Genomic DNA, 25,083 nt, shown 5'->3' on the forward strand with positions numbered 1-25,083 from the left:
GAGAAGTTCAGAATGCTCTTTGTATTCTGTTGTGTGCTGGGCTTGAAACGAATTGTTTTTAAAACAGGACGTACAACTTTAGCCCAGCGGGAAGCCAGGGGGCCCGAAGAGAAATTCGCAAGGGGTATTAAGGGGTCGCGTCATTTAGAAGGTTGAGAACCACTGTTCTATATATATATCTCTGTCACTAACTATATCTCAATAGCCCCATCTCTAACCCCATCTCTATTACTGTCTCTAACTCCATCTCTCTCTGTCTCTGGCCATGAAATGCTCTAGCAACATTGCTGTAATTCACAGGTCTTCATACAACTTCAAGGTAAGCCTTAGGAGAAACCCTCCAACCTTTCATTACACATACAGAAGATGGGAAGCCAACTAAAGATGGTCTCACGGGGAAAGGGGATTGAGGAACCCTATCATACAGTTCCCAGACCTATAGGAGATCCAAACCCTTGAGACTTTGGGAGTGGTGGAAGAAGAGGGAAGGGCTCTTTAAACTTTGTGTGAAAAGGGGTATTGAAGCTGAGCCATATCTCTGGAACGGGAACCAAATCTACCATCTCTGTCCATGTCTAGGCTGGCTCATACGTACGTGACGACTGTGTTCCCAATCTCATCTGTCTAATCGGAGGAGCCAAGGAACTCCATGGTTATGCGGTGCAGCAGTTATACAGTGCCCTGGTGCAGGATATCTCTCAGGTGGGTTTGCTGGTGATTTTTGGAGCACCCAATAGCGTGTGCGTTGTCTTTCGGAGAGTTGGAAAAGGAGATTGAGTGGGGATATCATCCTCTTTTGGAGTGTAGAATTATTGCAGTTCAACACCTCTTAAATCACCATGGCTCAATGCTGTGTAATCTTGAGATTTGTAGTATGATAGTACTCTTTGGCTGAGAAGGCTAAAGACCTTGGAGGACTACAACTCTCATGGTTCCATAGCATTGAGTCGTGGAAGAAGTTGGCTATGGACTTAGCCTGAAGGAAGAAGAGATTCCTGAAGAGAACTCTTCACTAGGAATCTTTAGTCCTCCAACATGATTCTGTGGTCAACATCTGCCAGAAGCTGACCTTAGAGTCAGCCTGGAGGACCTAGAGATTCCTAGAAAAATGTTCTCTAGGTCCTCCAGCATGATCCTATGGTCAACGTCTACCAGATATTGACCATAGAATTGCTTTGGAGATTCCTATGCTCTGCAACTAGGACATAGTCTATTTTCAGGACAACTTGGTCTAGTAGAAGTTGACCGTAGAGTTGATCTGGAAGATCTAAAGATGCCCAGAGGAGTGTTCTCTTAAAGGTCAAGGTTTCCCCTTGACATTAATGTGTCAGGATGAAAAACCACACATAGTTCATGTTTTGCCAGTCCACACATTGTCTTGCCAGAGAGAAAAAATATTCCACATAGAAGATCAGTAAAGAACAAGATGTTTACTCGAAGTAACACAGAGCTACATATATACAATCATGAGAACAGTTGCATTGACTTACACAATGTTCTTTTGAGAGAGATTCAAATAGTATTTAGGTGTCCATGTGTAGAAATCTTCTTCCAGCAGTTCATGAAGCAAGAACTGCCTCTTCTCTGTCCCTGCACAGCTCCTGCACAGCTAAAGCCTAAACATGTAACTGTTGCCAAAACTCCCAGGCTCAGCTAGCTTCTTAGGCATGGCCCAACCAATCAGCTTCATGCGTTACATTTTCAGTTAACACACTCACCAACTGATTTTTACATGCCCTAACAATTAAATCTAGTCGTTAGGGCTGGGTAACCACAGAAAAATTTGTTTCTAAACTCGATTCGTTTCCAGGGGGTGCTAGCGTTTCCAAATTCTAAATACTTCCGAAATTTTAAGATTTCAAAATTTCGTTATTTACGAAATTTCGTAAATTTCGAATCGATTCGTTAATAGCGGACGCGATTGCGCAATATGCTAAAAAAAACCTCCAAATGGGACAGGGGGAACTTCTGAAGCTTCCCTCTCCCTCTTTTGTTGACTGTTGGTGTGATAAAACAAACAACTATAAAACTTGCACCAGACATGCGAAAATAATTACGAAATAATTATGAAATAATTACGAAATAATTATGAAATACTTTCAAACTAATAAAGAAACAATAACGAAATAAATTGGAAAAAATTGTTTCGAATCTAATTTACTCTTCACACTATTCCTGCATGGCTCAATATCGGATCGTAAGCTAATTTAAATACGAATTAATAACAAATTACGAAATTAACGAACGAAACCGCCCAGCCCTACTAGTCGTGTCTGATTCTGAGGGTGGTGCTCATCTCCATTTCTAAGCCAAAAAGCCAGCGTTGTCCTTGGACACCTCCAAGGTCATGTGGTTGGCATGACTGCACGGAGCGCCATTACCTTCCTGCAAAAGTGGTACCTATTGATCTACTCACATTTGCATGTTTTTGAACTGCTAGGTTGCCAGAAGCTGGGGCTAACAACGGGAGCTCATCCCACTCCCAGGATTCGAACTGCCGGCCTTTCAGTCAGCAAGTTCAGCAGCCCAGCAGTTTAACCCACTAGAGTACCAGGCGATGCTGAACTTAATAATAATAATACTGCTAGGTGGGCAGAAGCTGGGGAGCTCATGCCACTCCCCAGATTCGAACCTGCGACATTTCGGTCATCAAGTTCAGCAGCTCAGCGCTTTAACCCACTGTGCCACTGGGAGCTCCTATGACCACACTGGATAGGTTGGCAGAAGCTGGTCCTAATAGCAGGAGCTCAGCGGTTTAATCTGATGTGCCAGCAGGCGGCCCTCTTAGATATATAAAAATAGTGTTTTTTATTTGTATTTTTACATTTTTGGAGAGTCATTTGCCCTTAACCCCCCACAAAAGAGTACTGTGGGGTATCAGTTGACCATACCTCTGTTTTCTTCTGTCCTCCTCATAGCAACCTTTGGTCCAAGTGGCCACCTGGTGCATCGGGGAATATGGCAACCTCCTCCTGGAAGGCACCTGTGAAGAGGTGGAGCCGAAGCAGGTGAGAAGGCATCCTGGTTGCATGTTGTGTGGTACACATGAGGTTGGAGAGGTTTGCTCGTCCCACTTTCCCTGACCACTTTGCTCCCGACAGGTTCATCCAGAGGAGATCCTCTCCCTCCTGGAACGGGTGCTGCAGTCTCACCTGTCCCTGCCGGCTACCAGAGCCTATGCCCTCACGGCCCTTATGAAACTCGGGACACACCTCCAGGAGAGCGACGTCAAGTGAGAACCTCTTTCAGACTGTGGTCTGCCTCGCAGGGTTGTTGAGAAGGGACCCACCGCCCTTGACCCATTGGAATTGACCTGAAACAAGACTAGTCAGTGCAGACTGCATTATATGAGTCAACACCAGATATGAGCAAACTTTGGCCCTCCAGGTGTTTTGGACTTCAACTCCCACAATTCCTAACAGCCGGTAGGCTGTTAGGAATTGTGGGAGTTGAAGTCCAAAACACCTGGAGGGCCAAAGTTTGCTCATACCTGGTCTACATTGAACAAAGAAATAATTATCTCCCTCTAGTCTTTCTTCCCTTCCTACACTTCTTGATTCGTATATGAATGAATACATCAATGATAATCAGCTCTCTCTATTCTTTCTCTTCTCTCCTTGGCTCCTCTTCCATCAAAAAGCCGGATCCGGAGTTTGGTTTCCATTTATTGTAGCTGCCACGACATTGAGCTGCAGCAGCGAGCGGTGGAATATAATGCTCTCTTCCGAAAATATGACCATCTGAGGTACCTGCTAGATTCGAAAGTATTGTCTTGCTTAGAAGTGGCTGGTTGGGAAGGGGTTGGTGGCTTTTCCCACCAGGCAGATGGGATTTAGAGTCCTTCTGAGCATTGAGTGATGCAGAAAGGGTTAATTCGTATTTAGTGGACTTTGCTAGAGTCCGCTAAATACGAGCCGGGCTTTAGCACAGCAGGTTAATCACTAGCTGCAGTAAATCTTGCTAATCGAAAGGTTGGTAGTTCGAAGCCCGGTCAGGGTGAGCTCCCAGCCTTCAGCCCAGCTCCTGCCAACCTATCAGGTCGAAAACAGTAATTGTGAGTAGATAAACAGGTAAATGGTAAAGGTAAAGCTAAAGGTAAAGGTTTTCCCCTGACATTAAGTCCGGTTGTATCCAACTCTGGGGGTTGGTGCTCATCTCCATTTCTAAGCCGAAGAGCTGGCGTTGTCCGCAGACACCTCCAAGGTCATGTGGCTGGCATGACTGCATGGAGTGCCTTTACCTTCCTGCCGGAGCGGTACCTATTAAGTTGGTGGCTTTTCCCACCAGGCAGATGGGATTTAGAGTCCTTCTGAGCATTGAGTGGTGCAGAAAGGGTTAATTCATATTTAGTGGACTTTGCTAGAGTCTGCTAAATATGGGACGGGCTATAGCCACTAGTTGCAGGAAATCTTGTTAATCGAAAGGTTATTAGTTCGAAGCCTGGGTCAGAGGGAGCTCCCAGCCTTCAGCCCAGCTCCTGCCAACCTAGCAGATCGAAAACAGTAATTGCGAATAGATAAATATGTAAAAGGTAAAGGTAAAAGTTTTCCCCTAACATTAAGTCCAGTTGTATCCGACTCTGGGGGTTGGTGCTCATCTCCATTTCTAAGCCGAAGAGCCGGCATTGTCCGCAGACACCTCCAAGGTCATGTGGCTGGCATGACTGCATGGAGCACCGTTACATTCCCGATGGAGCGGTACCTATTACTCTACTCACATTTGCATGCTTTCAAACTGCTAGGTTGGCAGAAGCTGAGGCTAACAGCAGAAGCTCACCCTACTCCCTGGATTAGAACCTGTGACATTTTGGTCAACAAGCTCAACAGCTCAGTGGTTTAACCCACTGCACCACAGGGATCTCCCTAGATAAATAGGTACCGCTTTAAAAATCAGGGAGGTATTTAGACACCCATAAGGAAATGCCAGAAAATGCCAGCAATTTGATCAAAACAAGGAAGTTTACAAACAAAAGCTCTTCAGCAGGGAAGATGGAGCAACAGCACCTCCAAGTGGCCGGAACCAAGCACAGCCTCCAAGATGGGGGGGGGGGGGAACCTATATATAACTTTATTATATACAGTTGTATGTTGTCTTTGTGTAACAGCATTGAATGTTTTGCCATACATATGTTCTGTGCTCTGCTCAGTGTCCCCTTTAGGGTATTTATTTATTTATCGTGTCAGGCAACCGAACAGTTGTATTACATTTTTGACAGAACAAACAAACAAACATACAAAAGACACAGAGTTTGCAAGCTTGGTTGTTGATTAGATGTCCTTTGACCAGTATCTGGCCACTTGGAGTGCCTCTGGTGTTGCTGCAAGAAGGTCCTCCCTTGTGCATGTAGCAGAGCTCAGGGTGCATTGCAGCAGGTGGTCTGTGGTTTGCTCTTCTCCACACTCACATGTCATGGATTCCACTTTGTAGCCCCATTTCTGAAGGTTGGCCCTGCATCCCAGTCTGTTCAGCGCCTTCCAAGTCGCCCAGTCTTCTCTGTGTGCCCAGGGGGGAGTCTCTGATTTGGTATCAGCCATTGATTGAGGCTCTGGGTTTGAGCCTGCCACTTTTGGACTCTTGCTTGCTGAGGTGTTCCAGTGAGGGTCTCTGTAGATCTTAGAAAACTATTTCTTGATTTAAGTAGTTGACATGCTGGCTGATGCCCAAACAAGGGATGAGCTGGAGATATCTCTGCCTTGGTCCTTTCACTATTGGCTGCTACTTCCCAGCAGATGTCAGGTGGTGCAATATCGGGTAAACAGTGTAATTTCTCCAGTGGTGTAGGGCGCAGACACCCCGTGATAATGCGGCATGTTTCATTAAGAGACACATCCACTGTTTTAGCGTGGTGAGATGTGTTCCACACTGGGCATGCATACTCAGCAGCAGAATAGCAAAGCGCAAGGGCAGATGTCTTCACTGTGTCTGGTTGTGATCCCCAGGCTATGCCAGTTAGCTTTCGTATGATATTGTTTCTAGCACCCACTTTTTGCTTGAGTAGCATAGCACAAGGGAGGATGTCTTCACTGTGTCTGGTTGTGATTCCCAGGTTGTGCCAGTAAGCTTTCGTATGACCTTTCAGGGTGAGAAGGGTGGAATATAAACACCGTAAACAAACAAACAAATAAATATGCTAGAGAGTCCTGTTTAAACTTTGTAATTCAAACGTGAGATTGGACCCATAGCGGGGAATGAAGTGCATAGGGTAAATTTTCCTATTTGCATGGCTCCCGTAGCTATCAGGATGGGAGATGGATCATGCCAATGCACTTTGATTTTCTTGATTTGCTTATTTGTTATTATTAAAAAATTTTCTGTGTCAGAAGTGACTTGAGAAACTGCAAGTCACTTCTGGTGTGAGAAAATTGGCCATCTGCAGGGACGTTGCTCAGGGGACGCCCGGATGTTTTGCTATCCCGTGGGAGGCTTCTCTCATGTCCTTGCATGGGAAGGTGGAGCTGACAGATGGGAGCTCACCCTGTCTCGCGGATTTGAACTGCCAATCTTCGTTTTTATGTTTAAAAAAGAATGAAAGCTACCCTAATTCTTCTTTACTCTCCTAGAGCATCTGTATTGGAAAAGATGCCCTTAGCAGAGAAACCTGGTGACAATGAAGGAGAGAGTGAGAAAGAACAGAATGGAAAAGAGGATAATACTCCAAACATCCTGCAGGTGGAGCCATCCTCCAATCACAGCCAGCCAGAAAAATCTGACCAGGTAGGAGGTGCATTTCTCCATATTGACATTAGAGGGCGACATAGAACCAAGTGAAAAATTGTAAACAAACATTTTAGGGCAGTGTTTCTCAACCTTCCCAATGACGAGACCCCTTAATACAGTTCCTCATGTTGTGGTGACCCCCAAACATAACATGATTTTCGTTGCTATTTCATCACTGTAATTTTGTTACTGTTACGAATCATCATGTAAATATCTGGTATGCAGGATGTATTTTCCATTGTTACAAATTGAACATAATTAAAGCATAATGACTAATCACAAAAACAATATGCTTGGGGGAGTAATAGCAATGGATGATGGGATTCGCCATACCTTCAACCACTTTAGCTCTGATTTCCACAGACCACTGAAACCAGCACGAATGACAGACCTGGACCAAACTTGGCTTTTGGTGTGAGGATTTGTCATCTGGTTCCAAAAATGGAGAGGACAGGCAGAGAGATCTTCAGCCTTCTCTGCTAAAGATAATCAGAAAACATGTGTTTTCCAATGGTCTGGCGACCCCTATGAAATGGCCGTTTGACCCTCCCAGGGGTCGCAACCCCCAGGTTGAGAAACGTTGTTTTAGGTCAGTGTTTCTCAACCTTCCTAATGCCGCGACCCCTTAATACAGTTCCTCATGTTGTGGTGACCCCCAACCATAAAATAATTTTCATTGCTACTTCATAACTGTAATTTTGCTACTGTTATCAATTGTAATGCAAAGATTGGATGTATTCACTGGACCAAATTCGGCACAAATATCCAATAGACACAAATTTGGATACTGGTGGGGTGGGGTGGGGGTTGATTTTGTCATTTGGGAGTTGTAGTTGCTGGGATTTATATTTCACCTACAATCAAGGAGCATTCTGAACTCCACCAATGATGGAATCGAAGCAAACTTGGCACACAGAACTCCCATGACCAATAGAAAATACTGGAAGGGTTTGGTGGGCATTGACCTTGAGTTTTGGAGTTGTAGTTCACCTACATCCAGAGAGCACTGTGGACTCAAACCATGATGGATCAGGACCAAACTTGGCACTAATACTCAATATGCCCAAAAGTGAACATTGGTTGAGTTTTGGGGAAATAGATATTTGGGAGTTGTAGTTGCTGGGATTTATAGTTCACCTAACATCAAAGAGCATTCTGAACCCTACCAACGATAGAATTGGGCCAAACTTCCCACACAGAAACCCCATGGCCAACAAAAAATACTGTTTTTTCTGATGGTCTTTGGTGACCCCTCTGACACTCCCTTGCGACCCCTCCAGGGGTCCCGACCCCCAGGTTGAGAAACGTTATTTTAGGTCATAATAACTTAGAGGCAAAATCTTTTGTTGAACTGCAAGCAACAGTGGGGGGTATAGCATTGTGGGAAGAAGGTCATCCAAATTGCCACCCTTCCAAGTGCTGCTTTGTTTTGCTCTAGGTCTACGATCTGCTGGATCTCCTTGGAGGACCAGTGGATTCCTCTGTATCCCAGCCCAGTACTGTCACACCTTCCGCCACCTCCTTCCTTGACTTCCTTGGGGATCTAAACCCTGCAGGTATGTTGATGCAAAAGATGCAGATGGAAACTACCGAATAAGAAAAGGTCCCAGCTGACTGGGGGATTCTGGGAATTGTCATCCAAGACATTAAGAATTTTTTCTGCTCTGCTCCTTAGACTGTTTGGAACTTGGAAACATATATAGGAAAGCCACTTACTATGTACTGTCTCATTGCCTCCTGTCTCATAGCCACTGCCCTTCCTTGCATGAAGGTGTATGAACGGGACGGACTGCTTATCGAATTCTCGATGGAGCGCCCTGCATTGGAACCCACCTTATTGCTGATCACCGCCACCGTCTCCAACCAAACGCCGGACGATATTCCCAATTTTACTCTCCAAGTCGCTGTCCCTAAGGTGGTACCAAACTGCATTCATTCTAGTGTAGAATAGGCATGGGCAAACTTGGGCCCTCCGGGTGTTTTGGACTTCAACTCCCACAATTCCTAACAGCTAGTAGGTTGTTAGAAATTGTGGGAGTTGAAGTCCAAAACATCCAGAGGGTCCAAGTTTGGCCATGCCTGGTGCAGATGCACCCTTAAAGGTGTCCATAGGTTAATTTATAGGCACACAAAACAAAATACACATTGCCTGATGGGTTTTGTTGCCTTCTCTTTGTGCCGCAGTCCTTCCAAGTGGAGCTTTTGCCCCCCAGTGGCTCTACAGTCCCAGGCCAAGGAGGAGCCCCACTTACGCAGGTCATCCGAGTGTTGAACCCAAAGCAGGTAAGGGATACGGAAGAACTATAAAACCAGAATGGGGTAGGAACCTGTGAAGTCAAATAATGCAGCTGTTCTGATCTCAGACAGAAATTCAGGTCAGGCCTGGGTTGCTGTAAATTTTCCAAGTTGGCTGGCCATGTTCCAGAAGCATTCTCTCCTGACATTTCACCCACATCTATGGCAGGCATCCTCAGAGGTTGTGAGATCTGTTGGAAACTAGGCAAGTGGGATTTATATATCTGTGGAATAATGTCCAGGGTGGGAGAAAGTACTCTTCTCTGTTGGAGGCAAGTGTGAAAGTTTCCATTGGCCAGCTTGATTTGCATCAAATGACCTTGGAGCTTCAAAGCCTTGCTGCTTCCTGCTTGGGGATCCTTTGTTGGGAGGTGATAGCTGGCCCTGGTTGTTTCCAGGGGAATTCCAGGCAGGAAACAATCAGGGCCAGCTAACACCTCCAAACAAAGGATCCCCCCATTGCAGCAATCAGCCACAAGGTCATTCAATACTAATCAAGGTGGCCAATTGCAACATTCACACTTGCCTCAAGCAGACAAGGGTTCTTTCTCCCACCCTGGACATTCTGTACATACACACACACACACAGAAATCCCACTTTCTGGTTGCAGTTGGCCACGTTGATTAGCATTTAATGGCCTAGCAGTTATCTAAATGCTCAGCGAGGTGGCCACTTGCAACATTCACACTTGCCTCAAGCAGACAATGGTTCTTTCTCCTACCCTGGACATTCTATATACACACACATACTTACACACACACACACACACAAATCCCACTTTCTAGTTGCAGTTGGCCACCTTCCTTGATTAGCATTTAATGGCCTAGCAGTTATCTAAATGCTAAGCAAGGTGGCCAGTTGCAACATTCACACTTGCCTCAGGCAGACAAGGGTTCTTTCTCCCACCCTGGACATTCTGTACACACACACACACAAATCCCACTTTCTAGTTGCAGTTGGCCACCTTCCTTGATTAGCATTTAATGGCCTAGCAGTTAAATGCTAAGCAAGGTGGCCAGTTGCAACATTCACACTTGCCTCAAGCAGACGAGGGTTCTTTCTCCCACCCTGGATATCTATCTATCTATCTATCTATCTATCTATCTATCTATCTAATATATACACACACACACGCACACATACCCCACTCCACATGCCTAGTTGCAATTGGCCAGCTTGATTAGCATTTAATGGCCTAGCAGTTATCTAAAAGCTAAGCAAGGTGGCCAGTTGCAACATTCACACTTGCCTCAAGCAGACAAGGGTTCTTTCTCCCACCCTGGATATCTATCTGTCTGTCTATCTATCTATCTATCTATCTATCTATCTATCTATACACACGAGCAGGCGCACACACACCCCACATGCCTAGTTGCAATTGGCCAGCTTGATTAGCATTTAATGGCCTAGCAGTTATCTAAATGCTCAGCGAGGTGGCCAATTGCAACATTCACACTTGCCTCCAACAGACAAGAGTTCTTTCTCCCACCCTGGACATTACTCCACAGATATATAAACTCCATTTTCCTAGTTTCCAACACACCTCACAACCTCTGAGGATGCCTGCCATAGATGTGGGAGAAATGTCAGGAGACAATGCTTCTGGAACGTGGCCAGACTGCTCAGAAAACTCAAAGCAACCCAATGATTCTGGCCATGAAAGCCTTCGACAAAATCCAAAACAATTGAATTTGCAAAGCCAAACCTGCAATTGTTTTTGCCCAATTGTATACAGCTTTACCTGTTTTGTAAACCTTCCTCCCGCACAGGTGCCACTCCGGATGAGGCTACGGCTGGCTTACAGCCTTCCGACTGGGGCTGTGGTGCAACAGATTGAGGAAATCAACTCATTCCCAGAGTCTGCCTGGAAATGAACTCGTGGTACACCTTCTCCTTACCTCTAAGATGGGTTCTCTCACATGAAACTCTACGAATTCAAGAGAAAGCCTTGCAATTCCAACAGCGCCCGACAGGGGTCACCTTGGTTCCACCTGGATGCCCCTTATTAATAAGCAAATGCATGCAAATTAGGGAAGGTTGGGTGTCCCAATGGGTGGGTTATGGATGGGGGAGCTTGGGTGGGTGAGCTAGGAGGGATCTGGGAGAGACAGGTGTGGAAAGGCCCTTTGACAGGCAGAGAAGAGAAACATCAGGCGTGACAGCCAGGACTGGGTTGAATGAGTGAGAAGGGACGGAGGAGGGAATCCCCTGTCCCTGCCAACTCTCTATTTCCTCTCCCAGCGGCTGGCAAATCAATTCAATTGATCAGCTAGACAGGGAAATCCACAACAACTGAGCGAGACTAAATGGAAATCAATGGAGATAAAGAGTGCAGGGGCGGGAGGGAGACGCCGCCAATACCAGCCGTCACAACTTTACCAATCTCTCTTCATTGGGCATTTGGTTTCAGCGCCTTCAGGAACCCATGCCAGCGCTGAGATGCTCAAGTCATGCCAATAAGAGTATTGAGCATCAATGGATGAAGCCAGAGATCAGGGCTTGTTTCCTTCTCTGTGGCAGGAGCTTTTGGTCATGTCAGGAGTGACCTGAGAAACTGCAAGTCGCTTCTGGTGTGAGAGAATTGGCCGTCTGCAAGGACGTTGCCCAGGGGACGCCCGGATGAGTTGCTGTTTTATCATCCTTGTGGGAGGCTTCTCTCATGTCCCCGCATGAGGAGCTGGAGCTGATAGAGGGAGCTCATCTGCCTCTCCCCGGATTCGAACCTGCGACCCGTCGGTCTTCAGTCCTGCCTGCACAGGGGTTTAACCCACTGCGCCAATGGGGGCTCCGTGCTGCTGAAGACTTATCCAGATGTTTTGGACTTCAACTCCCAGAAGCCTCAGCTGCCTTGGTCAACAGTGGGGGATGCTGGGAACTGAAGTCCAAAACACCTGGAAGCCCAGGGATAAATGATGTCCACCTTCTCATTGTTTGTAACCACTGCTATGCTCCCAATCAGAGTTGGGATACTGGGTTATTGTGAGTTTTTCCATGCTGTATGGCCATGTTCCAGAAGCATTCTCTCCTGATGTTTCTCCTCTATCTATGGCAGGTATCCTCAGAGGTTGTGGGATCTGTTGGAAACTACGAAAGTGGGGTTTATATATCTGTGGAGTGTCCAAGGTGGGAGAAAGAACTCTTGTCTGCTTGAAGCAAGTGGGAATGTTGCAATTGGATTTCTTTTGGACTCATCTCACAAAGCATTTAGGACTTACCATCCCAACAAGTAGCTTCTCCAATTTCATGTTAACATGGCTACAAGACAACATAGATTTGGTTTCTTATATATCCCTAAAATCCAGGTTAAAAGGGGAATAGCAGTCACAACTCCAGCATACTGTGGCAAGGGGTCCCACAGATCGCTCGTTTGTTTGGGCTGTTCTTCTGTTTCCTGTCTCTTTAAGTTTGCTGGCTGTAACTCCTAATGGATAGCTTTGATACCTGAGTGTGAATAAATGTTTTCTCTTCTTATGTCTTAGTGCAAACCCTTTTCTGTTTCTGTCCTACTTTGCAACTATGGGCTAGATCAGCGTTTCTCAGCCTGGGGGTTGGGACTCCTGGGGGGGGGGGGGCGGTGAGGAGGTGTCAGAGGGGTCACCAAAGACCATCAGAAAACACAATTTTTTCTATTTGTCATAGGGGTTCTGTGTGGGAAGTTTGGTTCAATTCCATGTTTGGTGGAGTTCAGACTGCGTTTTGATTGTAGGAGAACTATAAATCCCAGCAATGACAACTCCCAAATGTGAAGGTCTGTTTTCTCCAAACTCCACCAGGGTTCACATTTGGGTATATTGAGTATTCATGCCAACATTGTTTGAGTCTACAGTGCTCTCTGGATGTAGGTGAACTATAACTCCAAAACTCAAGGTCAATACACACCAAACCCTTCCAGTATTTTTTGTTGGTTGTGGGAGTTCTGTGTGCCAAGTTTGGTTCAATTCCATCACGGGTGGTGTTCAGAATGCTCTTTGATTGTAGGTGAACTATAAATCCCATCAACTACAACTTCCAAATGACAAAATCAACCCCCCCCCCCAACCTCGCCAATAATCAAATTTGGGTGTATCAGCCAAATTTGGTCCAGTAAATAAAAATACATCCTGTATATCAGATATTTACATTACAATTCATAACAGTAGCAAAATGACAGTTATGAAGTAGCAACGAAAATAATGTTATGTTTGGTGGTCAACACAACATTATTAAGGGGTTGTGGTATTAGAAAGGTTGAGAAACACTGGGCTGTGACCTCACCAAATGCTTATGGTTTTGGTCTTTTATTTTGAAAAGAAAGGAGATAGTACAAAACACCTGGAGAAGTCCAAAACACCTAGAGGGCCCAAATTTGCCCAGTCCTGCTCCAAATCCTTTCACCCCTTATCTTAGAACAATAGAATCCTAGAGTTGGAAGAGACCTCTTGGGCCATCCAGTCCAACCTCCTGCCAAGAAGAAGGAAAATCGAATTCAAAGCACCCCTGACAGATGGCCATCTGGCCTCTGTTTTTAAAAGCCTCCCAAGAAAGAGCCTCCACCACTATGGCAGGCTGAAAATCATTACTGTTTGATGCAAGGATTTAGAAAGTCAGATATGCAGATTGCAGAAGGAGGAAAAAAAACTCCTTTCACCACAATTTTCTATATTTTTTTACTGCTCTATTCACATTAATTTCTCCTGTTTGAGGATATCACTAGTATATAATGCCTAGGAGGGTCCTTTCCTTAGGAGCATCCCTTCTCACCCTACTATACATTCTTTTCCTTTGGCTCATGTACTCCGTCTCCCATCTTCCTAAGCCTTCCAAATTGTATCAAGGCTTCGTAGTGCATCGGTCTGAATCGATGCAGGTAGGCAGACATCTTGCCAGGGATTCGTGTTTTCTCATCAAATCCTGCCAGGAAGAGAGAAAAAGAAGGGAGAATAGTAATTGTGTGCATACTTTAAAGAGAAGGCTGAGAGGAGATATGATAGCCATGTATAAATATGTGAGAGGAAGCCACAGGGAGGGACGCAGAACAATGGCTTCAAACTACAAGAAAGGAGATTCCATCTGAACATGAGGAAGAACTTCCTGACTGTGAGAACCGTTCAGCAGTGGAACTCTCTGCCCCAGAGTGTGGTGGAGGCTCCTTCTTTGGAAGCTTTTAAACAGAGGCTGGATGGTCATCTGTCGGGGGTGATTTGAATGCAATATTCCTGCTTCTTGGCAGGGGGTTGGACTGGATGGCCCATGAGGTCTCTTCCAACTCTTTGATTCTATGATTCTAAGCATGGGCCAACAGTGTGAGAGAACCCTCAGTGTGAGAAGACCTCAGTGGGTAAAAGGTCTCAGTGTGAGGTAGGCTTTTGTGTGAGTAAGCCTGGTGTGAGAAGCTTAAATGGCTGAGGGAGGGAAAGGAAGGGGGCTGAGGCTGTTGGTGGGAGTTGAAGTCCAAAACACCTGGAGGACCCAAGTTGGCCCATGCTTGAAGTTCCCTGTTGAGTCAGGAAAGTGAGGTTTGGATTCAGATGCAAGGCTTTAAATGCCCTTTTAGCCTTTCCCCAACCTCTGAGGTATTGGGTTGCAATTCCCATCATCCCCAGTCCGCACGGCAGATAATTACAGGTGATGGTGGTCGTTCAATGGTATCTGGGGCCTCAAACTGGGCAAAAAGTGATTACCAACCACCATGTATACAAATTATAGTCGGCCAGCCGTCCATGGATTTAAGAAGGCAACCATGAAGTGGCTCTCAATGAAAATGAGTTTGCCACCCTTAGTGTAGATGCACACTCACCCAGCTGATTTCCCAGCTTCTGGATGTTCTCCAGAGCTGCAGGGATGTCCTCCTGACACTTGACCAGGGCTTCTACCTCTCCAACGGCGTAGCCAAAATCCGCCTGGTCCAGGTCCACATTCAGGTCACCTAGGCGGTATTGGCACCGGCGGGTGACGAAGCTGGCAAACTCCTTCAAGCCAAGAGCCTCTACTGCTTGGGCCATGTTTTCGTGTCCAACCGTAGCCGGGTCGATGCCAAGGAGTCCACAGACACGGGCCACAATCTCTTGCGGGTAAGTGACCTCCAGGTATTGAACTGCACCATGTGTCTGGCCCAGACTTTCAAGTGCTTGCAATGGCTGGTTGTCACCTGGAGCTTTTGGTCCAGCTAGGCTCTTGTGAATCCCGTCTGGGACCCCATTGCCCTCTCGTGGCTTTGGGGGGCATTTCAGCTCCCATCCGACCCCCTCCCTATATCGGAGCCAGTGGTCAGCAAGGGTCAGCTTGAAGTCCAAGGCATCGTAATACTGGTCCCGGAAGGAGTGGTCACTTTGCAGGGTGGCCCCCAACGCTGCCAGCTTCTCTGCGGTCCCTGGTCCGAATAAGAACTTCTGTTCCACCTCGATGAATGCTGAACCAATAATAATAATAATAATAATAATAATAATAATAATAATAATAATAATCTCCCATTCCTTTCTGGTTTATCCAATAACTTTTAAACAGTATTTCAGTTGTTGTTGTTGTTGTCATCATTAATCGTAATAGTATAATTTTAGATTACTCTCAGGCTCTGGGGTTGAGTCAGGCTATTCTCTCTATAAATCCAGAAATAATAATAATAATAATAATAATAATAATAATAATAATAATAATAATAATATAACAACAACAACAACAACAACAACAATTTTCCCTGTCAAGCTACATCATCATGATCATCATCATTTTTATTTCTGGATTTAAAGAAAATATAGCCAGATTCAAGCCCAGTGTTTGGGGAAAATATTAATAGTACTAGATAACACTAAATCCAGAAATAATAATAATAATCTCTAACTACATTATTGTTGTTGTTGTTGTTATTGTTATTATTATTATTATTGATTTATACAAAGTAAAGCAGACTAAAGCCTAGAACTTGGGAAAAATCTAATACTAATAGTACTGCATAAAACTTTCAATCTAGAAATAACAATAATAACAATAATATTCCCTGTCTAGCTACATTATTATTATTTCTGGATTTAAAGAGACCCAAGCCGGACTCAAGATCAGAAATTGAGAAAAATCTAATACTAACACTACTAGATAATGCTTACAATGTAGAAATAATAATAATAATAATAATAATAATAATAATAATAATCCCTGACTAGGTATATTGTTGTTATTATTTCTGGATTTAAAGAGAACCAAGCCAGACTCAAGCCCAGAAGTTGAGAAAAATCTAAAACTAACAGTACTAGATAATACTTCCAAAGTATTAATAATAATAATAATAATAATAATAATAATTACCTGTCTAGCTATATTGTTATTATTATTTCTGGATTTAAAGAGAATTAGACCAGACTCAAGCCCAGAACTTGGGAAAATCTAATATTAATAGTACTAGATAATACATCCAATGTAGAAATAATCATAATAATAATATTCCGTCTATTATTCTTTGAAACACAACAAGATTAGTACACAGCAAACAAGATCACTATGCTGGTTTTTGTATTGGATCACACATCTATTATTATTATTATTATTATTATTATTATTATTTTCTAGATTTAAAGGTACTCTGACCAGACTCAAGCCCAGAACTTGGGAAAAATCTAATACTAATAGTACTAGATAATATTTCCAATGTAGAAATAATCATAATAATAATACTCCCTGTCTATTATTATTAATTATTATTATTATTATTATTATTATTATTATGGATTGAAATAGAGCAAAGCCAGACTCAAGCCCAGAACTTGGGAAAAATCTAATACTAATAATATTAGATAATACTTTCAATCTAGAAATAATAATTATAATCCCTATCTAGCTACATCATCATCATCATCATCATTATTATTATTATCAATCTATAATAATCTATATAAATAAAAATGTAATGTTTGTTTGTGGGATTCACATAACTCAAGAACCACTGGACGAATTGCCGCCAAACTTGTCCATAAGACACCTACTAACCCAAGGAGTGACCATCACTTTAAAAATTGATTTTGTCATTTGGGAGTTGTAGTTGCTGGGATTTATAGTTTACTTACAATCAAAAAGCATTCTGAACTCGACCAATGATGGAATTGAACCAAACATGGCACACAGGACTCCCATGACCAACAGAAAACACTAGAAGGGTTTGGTGGGCATTGACCTTGAGTTTGAGAGTTGTAGTTCATCTACATTCAGAGAGCACTGTGGACTCAAACAATGATGGATCTGGACCAAACTTGGCACTGATACTCAAAATGCCCAAATATGAACACAGATGGAGTTTGAGGGAAATAGACCTTGACATTTGGGAGTTGTAGTTACTTAGATTTATAGTTCACCAACAATCAGAGCATTCTGAAGCCCACGAGAGATAGAATTGAGGCAAACTTCCCACATAGAACCCCCATGACCATGAGAAAATACTTAAGGCCATCCAGTCCAACTCCCTTAACCAGGGCAAGAAAACATAATCAAAGCCCTCCTGACAAAGAGCCATCCAGCCATAGATATAGATAGATATAACACATGATACTAACATAAACAATAACATACATGGAGCGAGAGTTGCCAGATGTACGAGCTGGGTTCAGAAAAGGCAGAGGAACGAGAGACCAGATGCTGGATAATGGAGAAAGGGAGGGAGTTTCAGAAAAACATCTACTTCTGCTTCACTGACTACTCTAAAGCCTTTGACTGTGTGGATCATAATAAACTGTGGCAAGTTCTTGGTGGGATGGGCATACCAAGCCCCCTTCCCTGAGGAATCTGTACAAGGGCCAAGTAGCCACAGTCGGAACTGACCTCGGAACAACAGACTGGTTCAAGATTGGGAAAGGCGTACGGCAAGGCTGCATCCTCTCACCCAACCTTTTTAACTTGTATGCAGAACACATCATGCGATGTGCGGGGCTGGATGAATGCAAAGCTGGGGTGAAAATTGCTGGAAGAAACATTAACAACCTCAGATATGCAGATGACACCACTCTGATGGCCGAAAGCGAGGAGGAACTGAGGAGCCTTCTAATCAAGGTGAAAGAAGAAAGCGCAAAAGCTGGGTTGCAGCTAAACATCAAAAAAATCAAGATTATGGCAACAAGAATGATTGACAACTGGAAAATAGAGGGAGAAAATGCGGAGGCTGTGACAGACTTTGTATTTCTAGGTGCAAAGATTACAGCAGACGCAGACTGTAGCCAGGAAATCAGAAGATGCTTCCTTCTTGGGAGGAGAGCAATGTCCAGTCTCGATAAAATAGTGAAGAGTAGAGACATCAGACTGGCAACAAAGATCTGCATAGTCAAAGCCATGGTATTCCCTGTAGTCACCTACGGATGTGAGAGCTGGACCTTAGGGAAGGCTGAGCGAAGGAAGATCGATGCTTCTGAGCTGTGGTGTTGGAGGAAAGTGCTGAGAGTGCCTTGGACTGCGAGAAGATCCAACCAGTCCATCCTCCAGGAAATAAAGCCCGACTGCTCACTGGAGGGAAGGAGACTAGAGACAAAGTTGAAGTCCTTTGGCCACATCATGAGGAGACAGCAAAGCCTGGAGAAGACAATGATGCTGGGGAAAGTGGAAGGCAAAAGGAAGAGGGGCCGACCAAGGGCAAGATGGATGGATGGCATCCTTGAAGCGACTGGACTGACCTTGAAGGAGCTGGGGGTGGTGACGGCTGACAGGGAGCTCTGGCCTGGGCTGGTCCATGAGGTCACGAAGAGTCGGAGACGACTGAACGAATATTTTTATTTTTATTTATTTGTCGTGTCAGAGCAGCCAGTCGATTATATTACATTTCTAACAGAACAAAGCAAACAAACAGAAAAAATACACAACTTGTGAGTTTGGTAGCTGGTTAAATGTCCTTTGACCAGTATCTGGCCACTTGGAGTGCTTCCGGTGTTGCCCCAAGAAGATCCTCCATTGTGCATGTGGCAGGGCTCAGGTTGCATTGCAGCAGGTGGTCAGTGGTTTGTTCTTCTCCACACTCGCATGTCGAGGATTCCACTTTGTGGCCCCATTTCTGAAGGTTGGCTCTGCATCTCGTGGTACCAGAGCGTGGTCTGTTCAGCGCCTTCCAAGTCACCCAGTCCTCTGTGTGCCCAGGAGGGAGTCTCTCATTTGGTATCAGCCATTGGTTGAGGTGCTGTGTTTGAGCCTGCCACTTTTGGACTCTCGCTTGCTGAGGTGTTCCAGCGAGTGTCTCTGTAGATCTTAGAAAACTATGTCTTGATTTAAGTCGTTGGCGTGCTGGCTGATACCCAAACAGGGGATGAGCTGGAGATGTCTGAACGAATGAACAACAACAACAACTAACATAAAATCCCAGAAAACCCCACATATAAAAGTAACCTTAAAGCCTAATTAAGACCTAATATCAGTCAATTAAACCTGATTAAAGAGAATATTTTCAGAATCAGCTTGGGAAAAATCCAATATTAATAGTACTAGACAACACTTTCAATCTGGAAACCTTAGAGAGTAGAAATGGGCCAGCTGGGCCCTCCAGGTGTTTTGGACTCCAACTCCCACAATTCCTAACAGCCTACCGGCTGTTAGGAATTGTGGGAGTTGGAGTCCAAAACACCTGGAGGGCCCAAGCTGGCCTATGCCTGCCCCACTTCCGCCTCCATTGGACTAGCGCCCCCTGGCGCCGCGCCGCAGCGTTACACCCGCCAAGAGACAAACTGACCCGCAGAGCCGGAAGTTGAGTCGGCGGCCATCTTGCCTGGCAGAGACGAACTCCCACTCCCACAACCCCTTGCGACAGAAGAGGCCGGTAAGGACGGAGAAGAGAGGGGGAAAAGACCCGCAAAGGCTCCTGGGAGTTGTAGTTTCTCTGAGTCCCAGGCCTCCCTAGCAGGTGCCTTGCAGGCTCCTCCTCCTTTCTCGCTCCCCTCTTTCTATTTTTTGTTCCCCTCCCTTTGCGGCTGCCTCGCTTCCTCGCTCACGGTTGCCACGGCAACTGGAAAGCTGCAATTAAGAACAGCAGGGGGAGGGGCCAAGGGGGAGGGAGGGAGAGAGAGTTAACCCCTTCCAAGCCAGGCCCCAAGAAACAGGGGTTTTAGGGGGGGGGGTTCTTCTTAAGTCTGGAAATCAGACATTTTAGGGTCCTTCTGATGACTAGAAGAATTTCTGTGCTCTCTCTCTATATATATAAATATATACATACATATATGTGTACATATATACATACATATATGTATACACACACACACACATATGTATACATATATATGTGTGTGTATATGTACATATATATGTATATATACACATATACATAGATATACATAGTATCTATATCACAATAAACTAATCTAAAATGCAATATATATCTCATGCTAATCTTTGTGTCTGTATGTGTGTGCATACACATACACACATATATATACTGCAAAATTGGAATATATATCTGTTGCTACATATGTCTCTCTGTGTGTCTATCTATCTATCTATATAGTGTGTTTGTGTGTGTATATATACTGCAAAATTGGAATATATAGCTGATGCTACATGTCTCTCACTCTCTCTCTCTATATATATATATTGTTGTATATATAAAAACTACTGCAAAATGCAATATATATCTAATGCTACATATGTGTCTGTCTATCTCTATGTCTATCTATCTATATATTGTGTATATTAAAAAACCTACTGCAAAATGCAATATATATCTGATGCTACATATGTGTCTGTATATCTCTATGTCTATCTATATATTGTGTATATATAAAACTACTGCAAAATGCAATATATATCTGATGCTACATATGTGTTTGTATATAGATAGATAGATAGATATATTGTGTGTCTAAACCACTGCAAAATACAATATATCCAATGCTACATATGTATCTGTATAGATAAATAGATATTGTGTGTGTATATATAAACTATTGCAAAATGCAATATATATCTGACGATACATATGTGTCTGTGTGTGTGTGTGTGTGTATATATATATATTGTGTGTGTGTGTGTGTATCTATATAAATAAAAATGTAATGCTCGTTTGTGAGATTAACATAACTCAAAAACCACTGGATGAATTGTCACCAAATTTGGACACAGTACATCTCTCAGGCCAACGAGTGACCATCACTCATAAAAACACTGAAAAACCCAGCTGAAGGGATTTAAAAAGCCAAAAAACAAAAAATACATTACATGCACCAAACCACATATATGCACAAACACACATATACACAAATATATACACACACATATATGCATATATATACACACAAAACACATATACACAGACTGGGCCACAGCGCGTGGCAGGGGACAGCTTGTGTGTGTGTGTGTGTGTACACACACACACATATATAAACTACTGCAAAATACAATATATATCTGATGCTACATATGTGTCTGTGTAATATACTTGACCCATTTAAGGTGGAATCAGGTGTCAAACGGGGATGAGTTATTGCCCCAACCTTATTCTCCATCTTCATTGCTGTGTTTCTGTACCTTGTTGATGGGAAGCTACATAACCAGTGTGGAAATCATCTATTGGATACATGGCAAGCTATTGAACCTCAGCAGACTGAAAGCCAAAAGCAAGGTCATAGCAATGTCTGTTATAGAACTCCAACATGCTGATGATAACATATTCTGTGTGCATTCAGAAGAAGTCCTACAAGCCACTCTTAACACCTTCGCATAAGCATACGAGAAGCTCGGCCTGTCATTGAACATCAAGATATCCAAAATGCTCTTTCAGCAGTCACCAGCCAATCCCTCTGGAATGCCAGAAATGCAGTTGAATGGTGTAACATTAGAAAATGTTGACCATTTCCACTCCCTTGGCAACCATCTCTCCACAAAAGTCAACATTGCCACTGAAATACAACACCGCCTGAGCTCTGCGAGTGCAGCATTTTTCTGAATGAAGCAGAGAATGTTTGAGGACCAGGTCATCCATAGGGATACCAAGGTGCTGGTTTTTAAAGCTATTGTCTTCCCAACCCTGCTATATGACTGCAGAACGTGGACTGTCTACAGACGTCACACTCAACTCCTGGAATGATTCCATCAGCATTGTCTCCAAAAAATCCTGCAAATCTTTTGTGAAGACAGCCACACAAACATCAATGTTCTGGAAGAAACAAAGACCACCAGCACTGAAGCAACGGCCCTATGCTATCAACTCCGCTGGACTGGCCACGCTGTCCGAATGCCCGATTCACAATCTCCCAAAGCAGTTACTATACAGAAAACGTAATGTTGGTGGACAGAAGAAGAGATATAAAGATGGGCTCAAAGCCAATCTTAAAAACTATGGCATTGATACCGAGAACTGGGAAGCCCTGGCCCTTTAGCGTTCTAACTGGAGGTCAGCTGCAACCAGCAGTGCTGCGGAATTTGAAGAGGCACAAATGGAGGCTGAAGGGGAGAAACATGTTAAGAGGAAGGAGGTGCGTCAAGCCAACCCTGACTGGGACTGCCTTCCATCTGGAAATCTATGTTCTCATTGTTGAAAAACAAGCAGGTCAAGAATAGGTCTCCATAGTCGCCTATGGACCCACCACCAAGACACTACACTTGGAAGTCCATCCTACTTGGACATAAGATTGCTATAGGCTTAAGTGGCTGAGCGGGGAAAGGAAGGGACCTTAGGCCCTGAAGTTCAACATAGAAAAATATAGGAATGGTGGGAGTTGAAGTCCAAAACACTGGAGGGCCAAAGCTTGCCCGTGCCTGTTCTACATGGTAGATGTAGAATCCAAGAAAAAAGACCCACTGAAATCCAGCCATGGGACTTCACTTAGCCTTTGCTAATAGTTCCCATTGATTTCAGCCTATCTCACTGTAATTTTGACCAAGCCTGGATCCAACCCAGTGCTTTACTTTTGTGCAAACTTGTGCTCATCTAATCAATACATTATTTGACAAATTGACTCAAGCTCCTCTGGTTAATCCATTAAAGTGGCTTTAATTGGGCTTCGGCCCTAAATAATGGTGGCGACGATGCTAATTATATTGATGCTTAGAAGAAGGAAAGGACAGAGACAAAAAAAACCCCCGAAGAAGTGGAAATTATAGCATGAGCTTCAGAGCCGTACCTTCTGCTCTGAGCGGTACGACAAACATTGACTCTGCTCTGAGTTTTACTCCAAACTTTTCTCAAAGGGGTCAAACTTTAGCCCCCAAATAAACTCAGGACCTTGGACAGCGCCAACAACAACCCCATCAATAAAAGCCAATGAGTGAAATGTTTTAATCCCTCCCCCTGATTTTAGGAATTGACTGCAATGGGCTTTTAGCGGTGCGCTGCTGTGTTGACATTTATATTCTACCTCTTAATGACTTTCTAAATGGTTTTAATTCTATGGATTGTTTAATTGCGTTTAAAAATAACCTCCCTCTCTATCTCTGTAGGGTTTTTTTTAACGGATGTTTTGAATCAGCATTGGTTTTTGCATTTGGCCTGCTGCTTGGAGTCCCATAATAGAGGGAAATGTAGAGTATGCATTAATGGTAATGATAATGTCCAGAATGGATTCTTGAAGATCATGTTGCTCTTAGGCTTAGAACTGTAGTCTCAATCTTCCTAATGCCACGACCCTTTAATACATGTTGTGGTGACCCCCAACCATAACATTATTTTTGTTGCTAATTCATAATTGTAATTTTGCTACTGGTATAAATCGTAATGTAAATATCTGATATGCAGGGTGGATTTTCATTCACTGGATCAAATTTGGCACAAATACCCAATACGCCCAAATTTGAATACTGGTGGGGTTTGATTTTGTCATGGGAGTTGCAGTTGCTGGGATTTATAGTTCACCTACAATCAAAGAGCATTCTGAACTCCACCAATGATAGAATTGAGCCACTCTTCGCACACAGAACTCCCATGACCGACAGAAGATACTGGAAGGGTTTGGTGAGCATTGACCTTGAGTTTTGGAGTTGTAGTTCACCTACATCCAGAGAACAGTGTGGACTCAACAATGATGGATCTGGATCAAACTTGGCATGAATCCTCAACATGTCTAAATGTGAACAATAAACCCTTGACATTTGGGAGTTGTAGTTGCTGGGATTTATAGAACTGGGCTAATATTAGCACACAGAACTCCCATGATCAACAGAAGATACTGAAAGAGTTTGGTGGGCATTGACCTTGGGTTTTGAAGTTGTAGTTCACCCACTTCCAGTGAGCGCTGTGGACTCAAACAGTGATGGATCTGGACTAAACTTGGCACAAATCATCAATATGCCCAAATGTGAACACTGGTGGATTTTGGAGAAAATAGACTTTGACATTTGGGAGTTGTAGTTGCTGGGATTTATAGTTCATCTACAATCAAAGAGCATTCTGAACCGCATCAATGAGAGAATTGGGCCAAACTTCCCACACAGAACCCCCATGACCAACATAAAATACTGTGTTATCTGATAGTCTTTAATGACCCCTCTGATACCCCCCTTGCAACCCTCCCAGGGGTCCCGACCCCCAGGTTGAGAAACACTGGCTTAGAATACCAGAAAGGGCTGAACTTTCCATGCCAAATGAAGTTATGAACAGGCCTGGGCAAACTTGGGCCCTCCAGGTGTTTTGGACAGAGGTAGTGAGGTCTGTTGGAAGTAGGAAAATGGGTCCAACACACCTCACTACCTCTGAGGATGCTTGCCATAGATGCAGGCGAAACGTCAGGAGAAAATGCCTCTAGAACATGGCCATATAACCCGGAAAAACCTACAACAACCCAGTGATTTCCGCCATGAAAGCCTTCGACAATACATATCTAAGGTTGTTAATGTTTCTTCCAGCAATTTTCACCCCAACCTTGCATTTGTTCTGCATACAAGTTGAATAGGTTGGGGGAGAGGATACAACCCTGCTGTATGCCTTTCCCGATCTTGAACCAGTCTGTTGTTCCATGGTTAATTCTTACTCTTGCTACTTGGTCCTTATACAGATTCCTCAGGAGAGAGAGAAGGTGATTTGGTATGCCTATCGCACCAAGAACTTGACACAATTTATTATGATCCACACAGTCAAAGGCTTTAGAATAGTCAATAAAACAGAAACAGATGCTTTTCTGAAACTCCCTGCCTTTCAAATAATAATAATA

General features: G+C 43.8%; 2 protein-coding genes across 3 annotated transcripts in view; one reads left to right on the forward strand and one right to left on the reverse strand.

Moving 5' to 3' along the window:
- The window catches only part of AP1G2 (adaptor related protein complex 1 subunit gamma 2), a 33,747-nt gene extending 21,369 nt beyond the window's left edge, over positions 1-12,378 (forward strand). The window contains exons 14-22 of the mRNA XM_060780006.2: positions 580-702; positions 2,919-3,008; positions 3,102-3,232; positions 3,641-3,745; positions 6,561-6,714; positions 8,156-8,273; positions 8,466-8,632; positions 8,902-9,000; positions 10,783-12,378. Coding sequence (XP_060635989.2) covers positions 580-702; positions 2,919-3,008; positions 3,102-3,232; positions 3,641-3,745; positions 6,561-6,714; positions 8,156-8,273; positions 8,466-8,632; positions 8,902-9,000; positions 10,783-10,887 — 1,092 coding nt within the window. The 3' untranslated portion in view covers positions 10,888-12,378. The remainder of the gene's footprint in view (positions 1-579; positions 703-2,918; positions 3,009-3,101; positions 3,233-3,640; positions 3,746-6,560; positions 6,715-8,155; positions 8,274-8,465; positions 8,633-8,901; positions 9,001-10,782) is intronic.
- An 878-nt stretch (positions 12,379-13,256) lies between these two features.
- On the reverse strand, positions 13,257-19,927 carry THTPA (thiamine triphosphatase). 2 transcript variants are annotated; one of them, XM_060782990.2, is made up of 3 exons: positions 19,680-19,927; positions 14,790-15,401; positions 13,257-13,903 (listed from the first exon to the last, which is right to left on the reverse strand). In XM_060782990.2, exons 1-3 carry the CDS (start codon positions 19,708-19,710, stop codon positions 13,758-13,760), a joined length of 789 nt encoding a protein of 262 aa, XP_060638973.2. In that variant the 5' UTR covers positions 19,711-19,927; the 3' UTR covers positions 13,257-13,757. The 2 variants fall into 2 exon arrangements, with proteins under 2 accessions (XP_060638973.2, XP_060638972.2); XM_060782989.2 differs by lacking the exon at positions 19,680-19,927 and adding an exon at positions 17,047-17,123.
- Positions 19,928-25,083: the final 5,156 nt, after the last annotated feature.

This window comes from Anolis sagrei, chromosome 6 (assembly GCF_037176765.1).
Source record: "Anolis sagrei isolate rAnoSag1 chromosome 6, rAnoSag1.mat, whole genome shotgun sequence".
Lineage (NCBI taxonomy): Eukaryota > Metazoa > Chordata > Lepidosauria > Squamata > Dactyloidae > Anolis > Anolis sagrei.

Excerpts from the sequence above, each read along its gene's own strand:
- THTPA (XM_060782989.2), bottom strand. The coding sequence starts at position 17,113 with ATGGGAGTCCTGTGTGCCATGTTTGGTTCAATTCCATCATTGGTCGAG. Across the intron at positions 15,402-17,046 it reads GTTCAGAATGCTTTTTGATT|CATTCATCGAGGTGGAACAG; the intron begins GTAAGTAAACTA and ends TTATTGGTTCAG. Across the intron at positions 13,904-14,789 it reads GAAGCTGGGAAATCAGCTGG|GATTTGATGAGAAAACACGA; the intron begins GTGAGTGTGCAT and ends TCTTCCTGGCAG.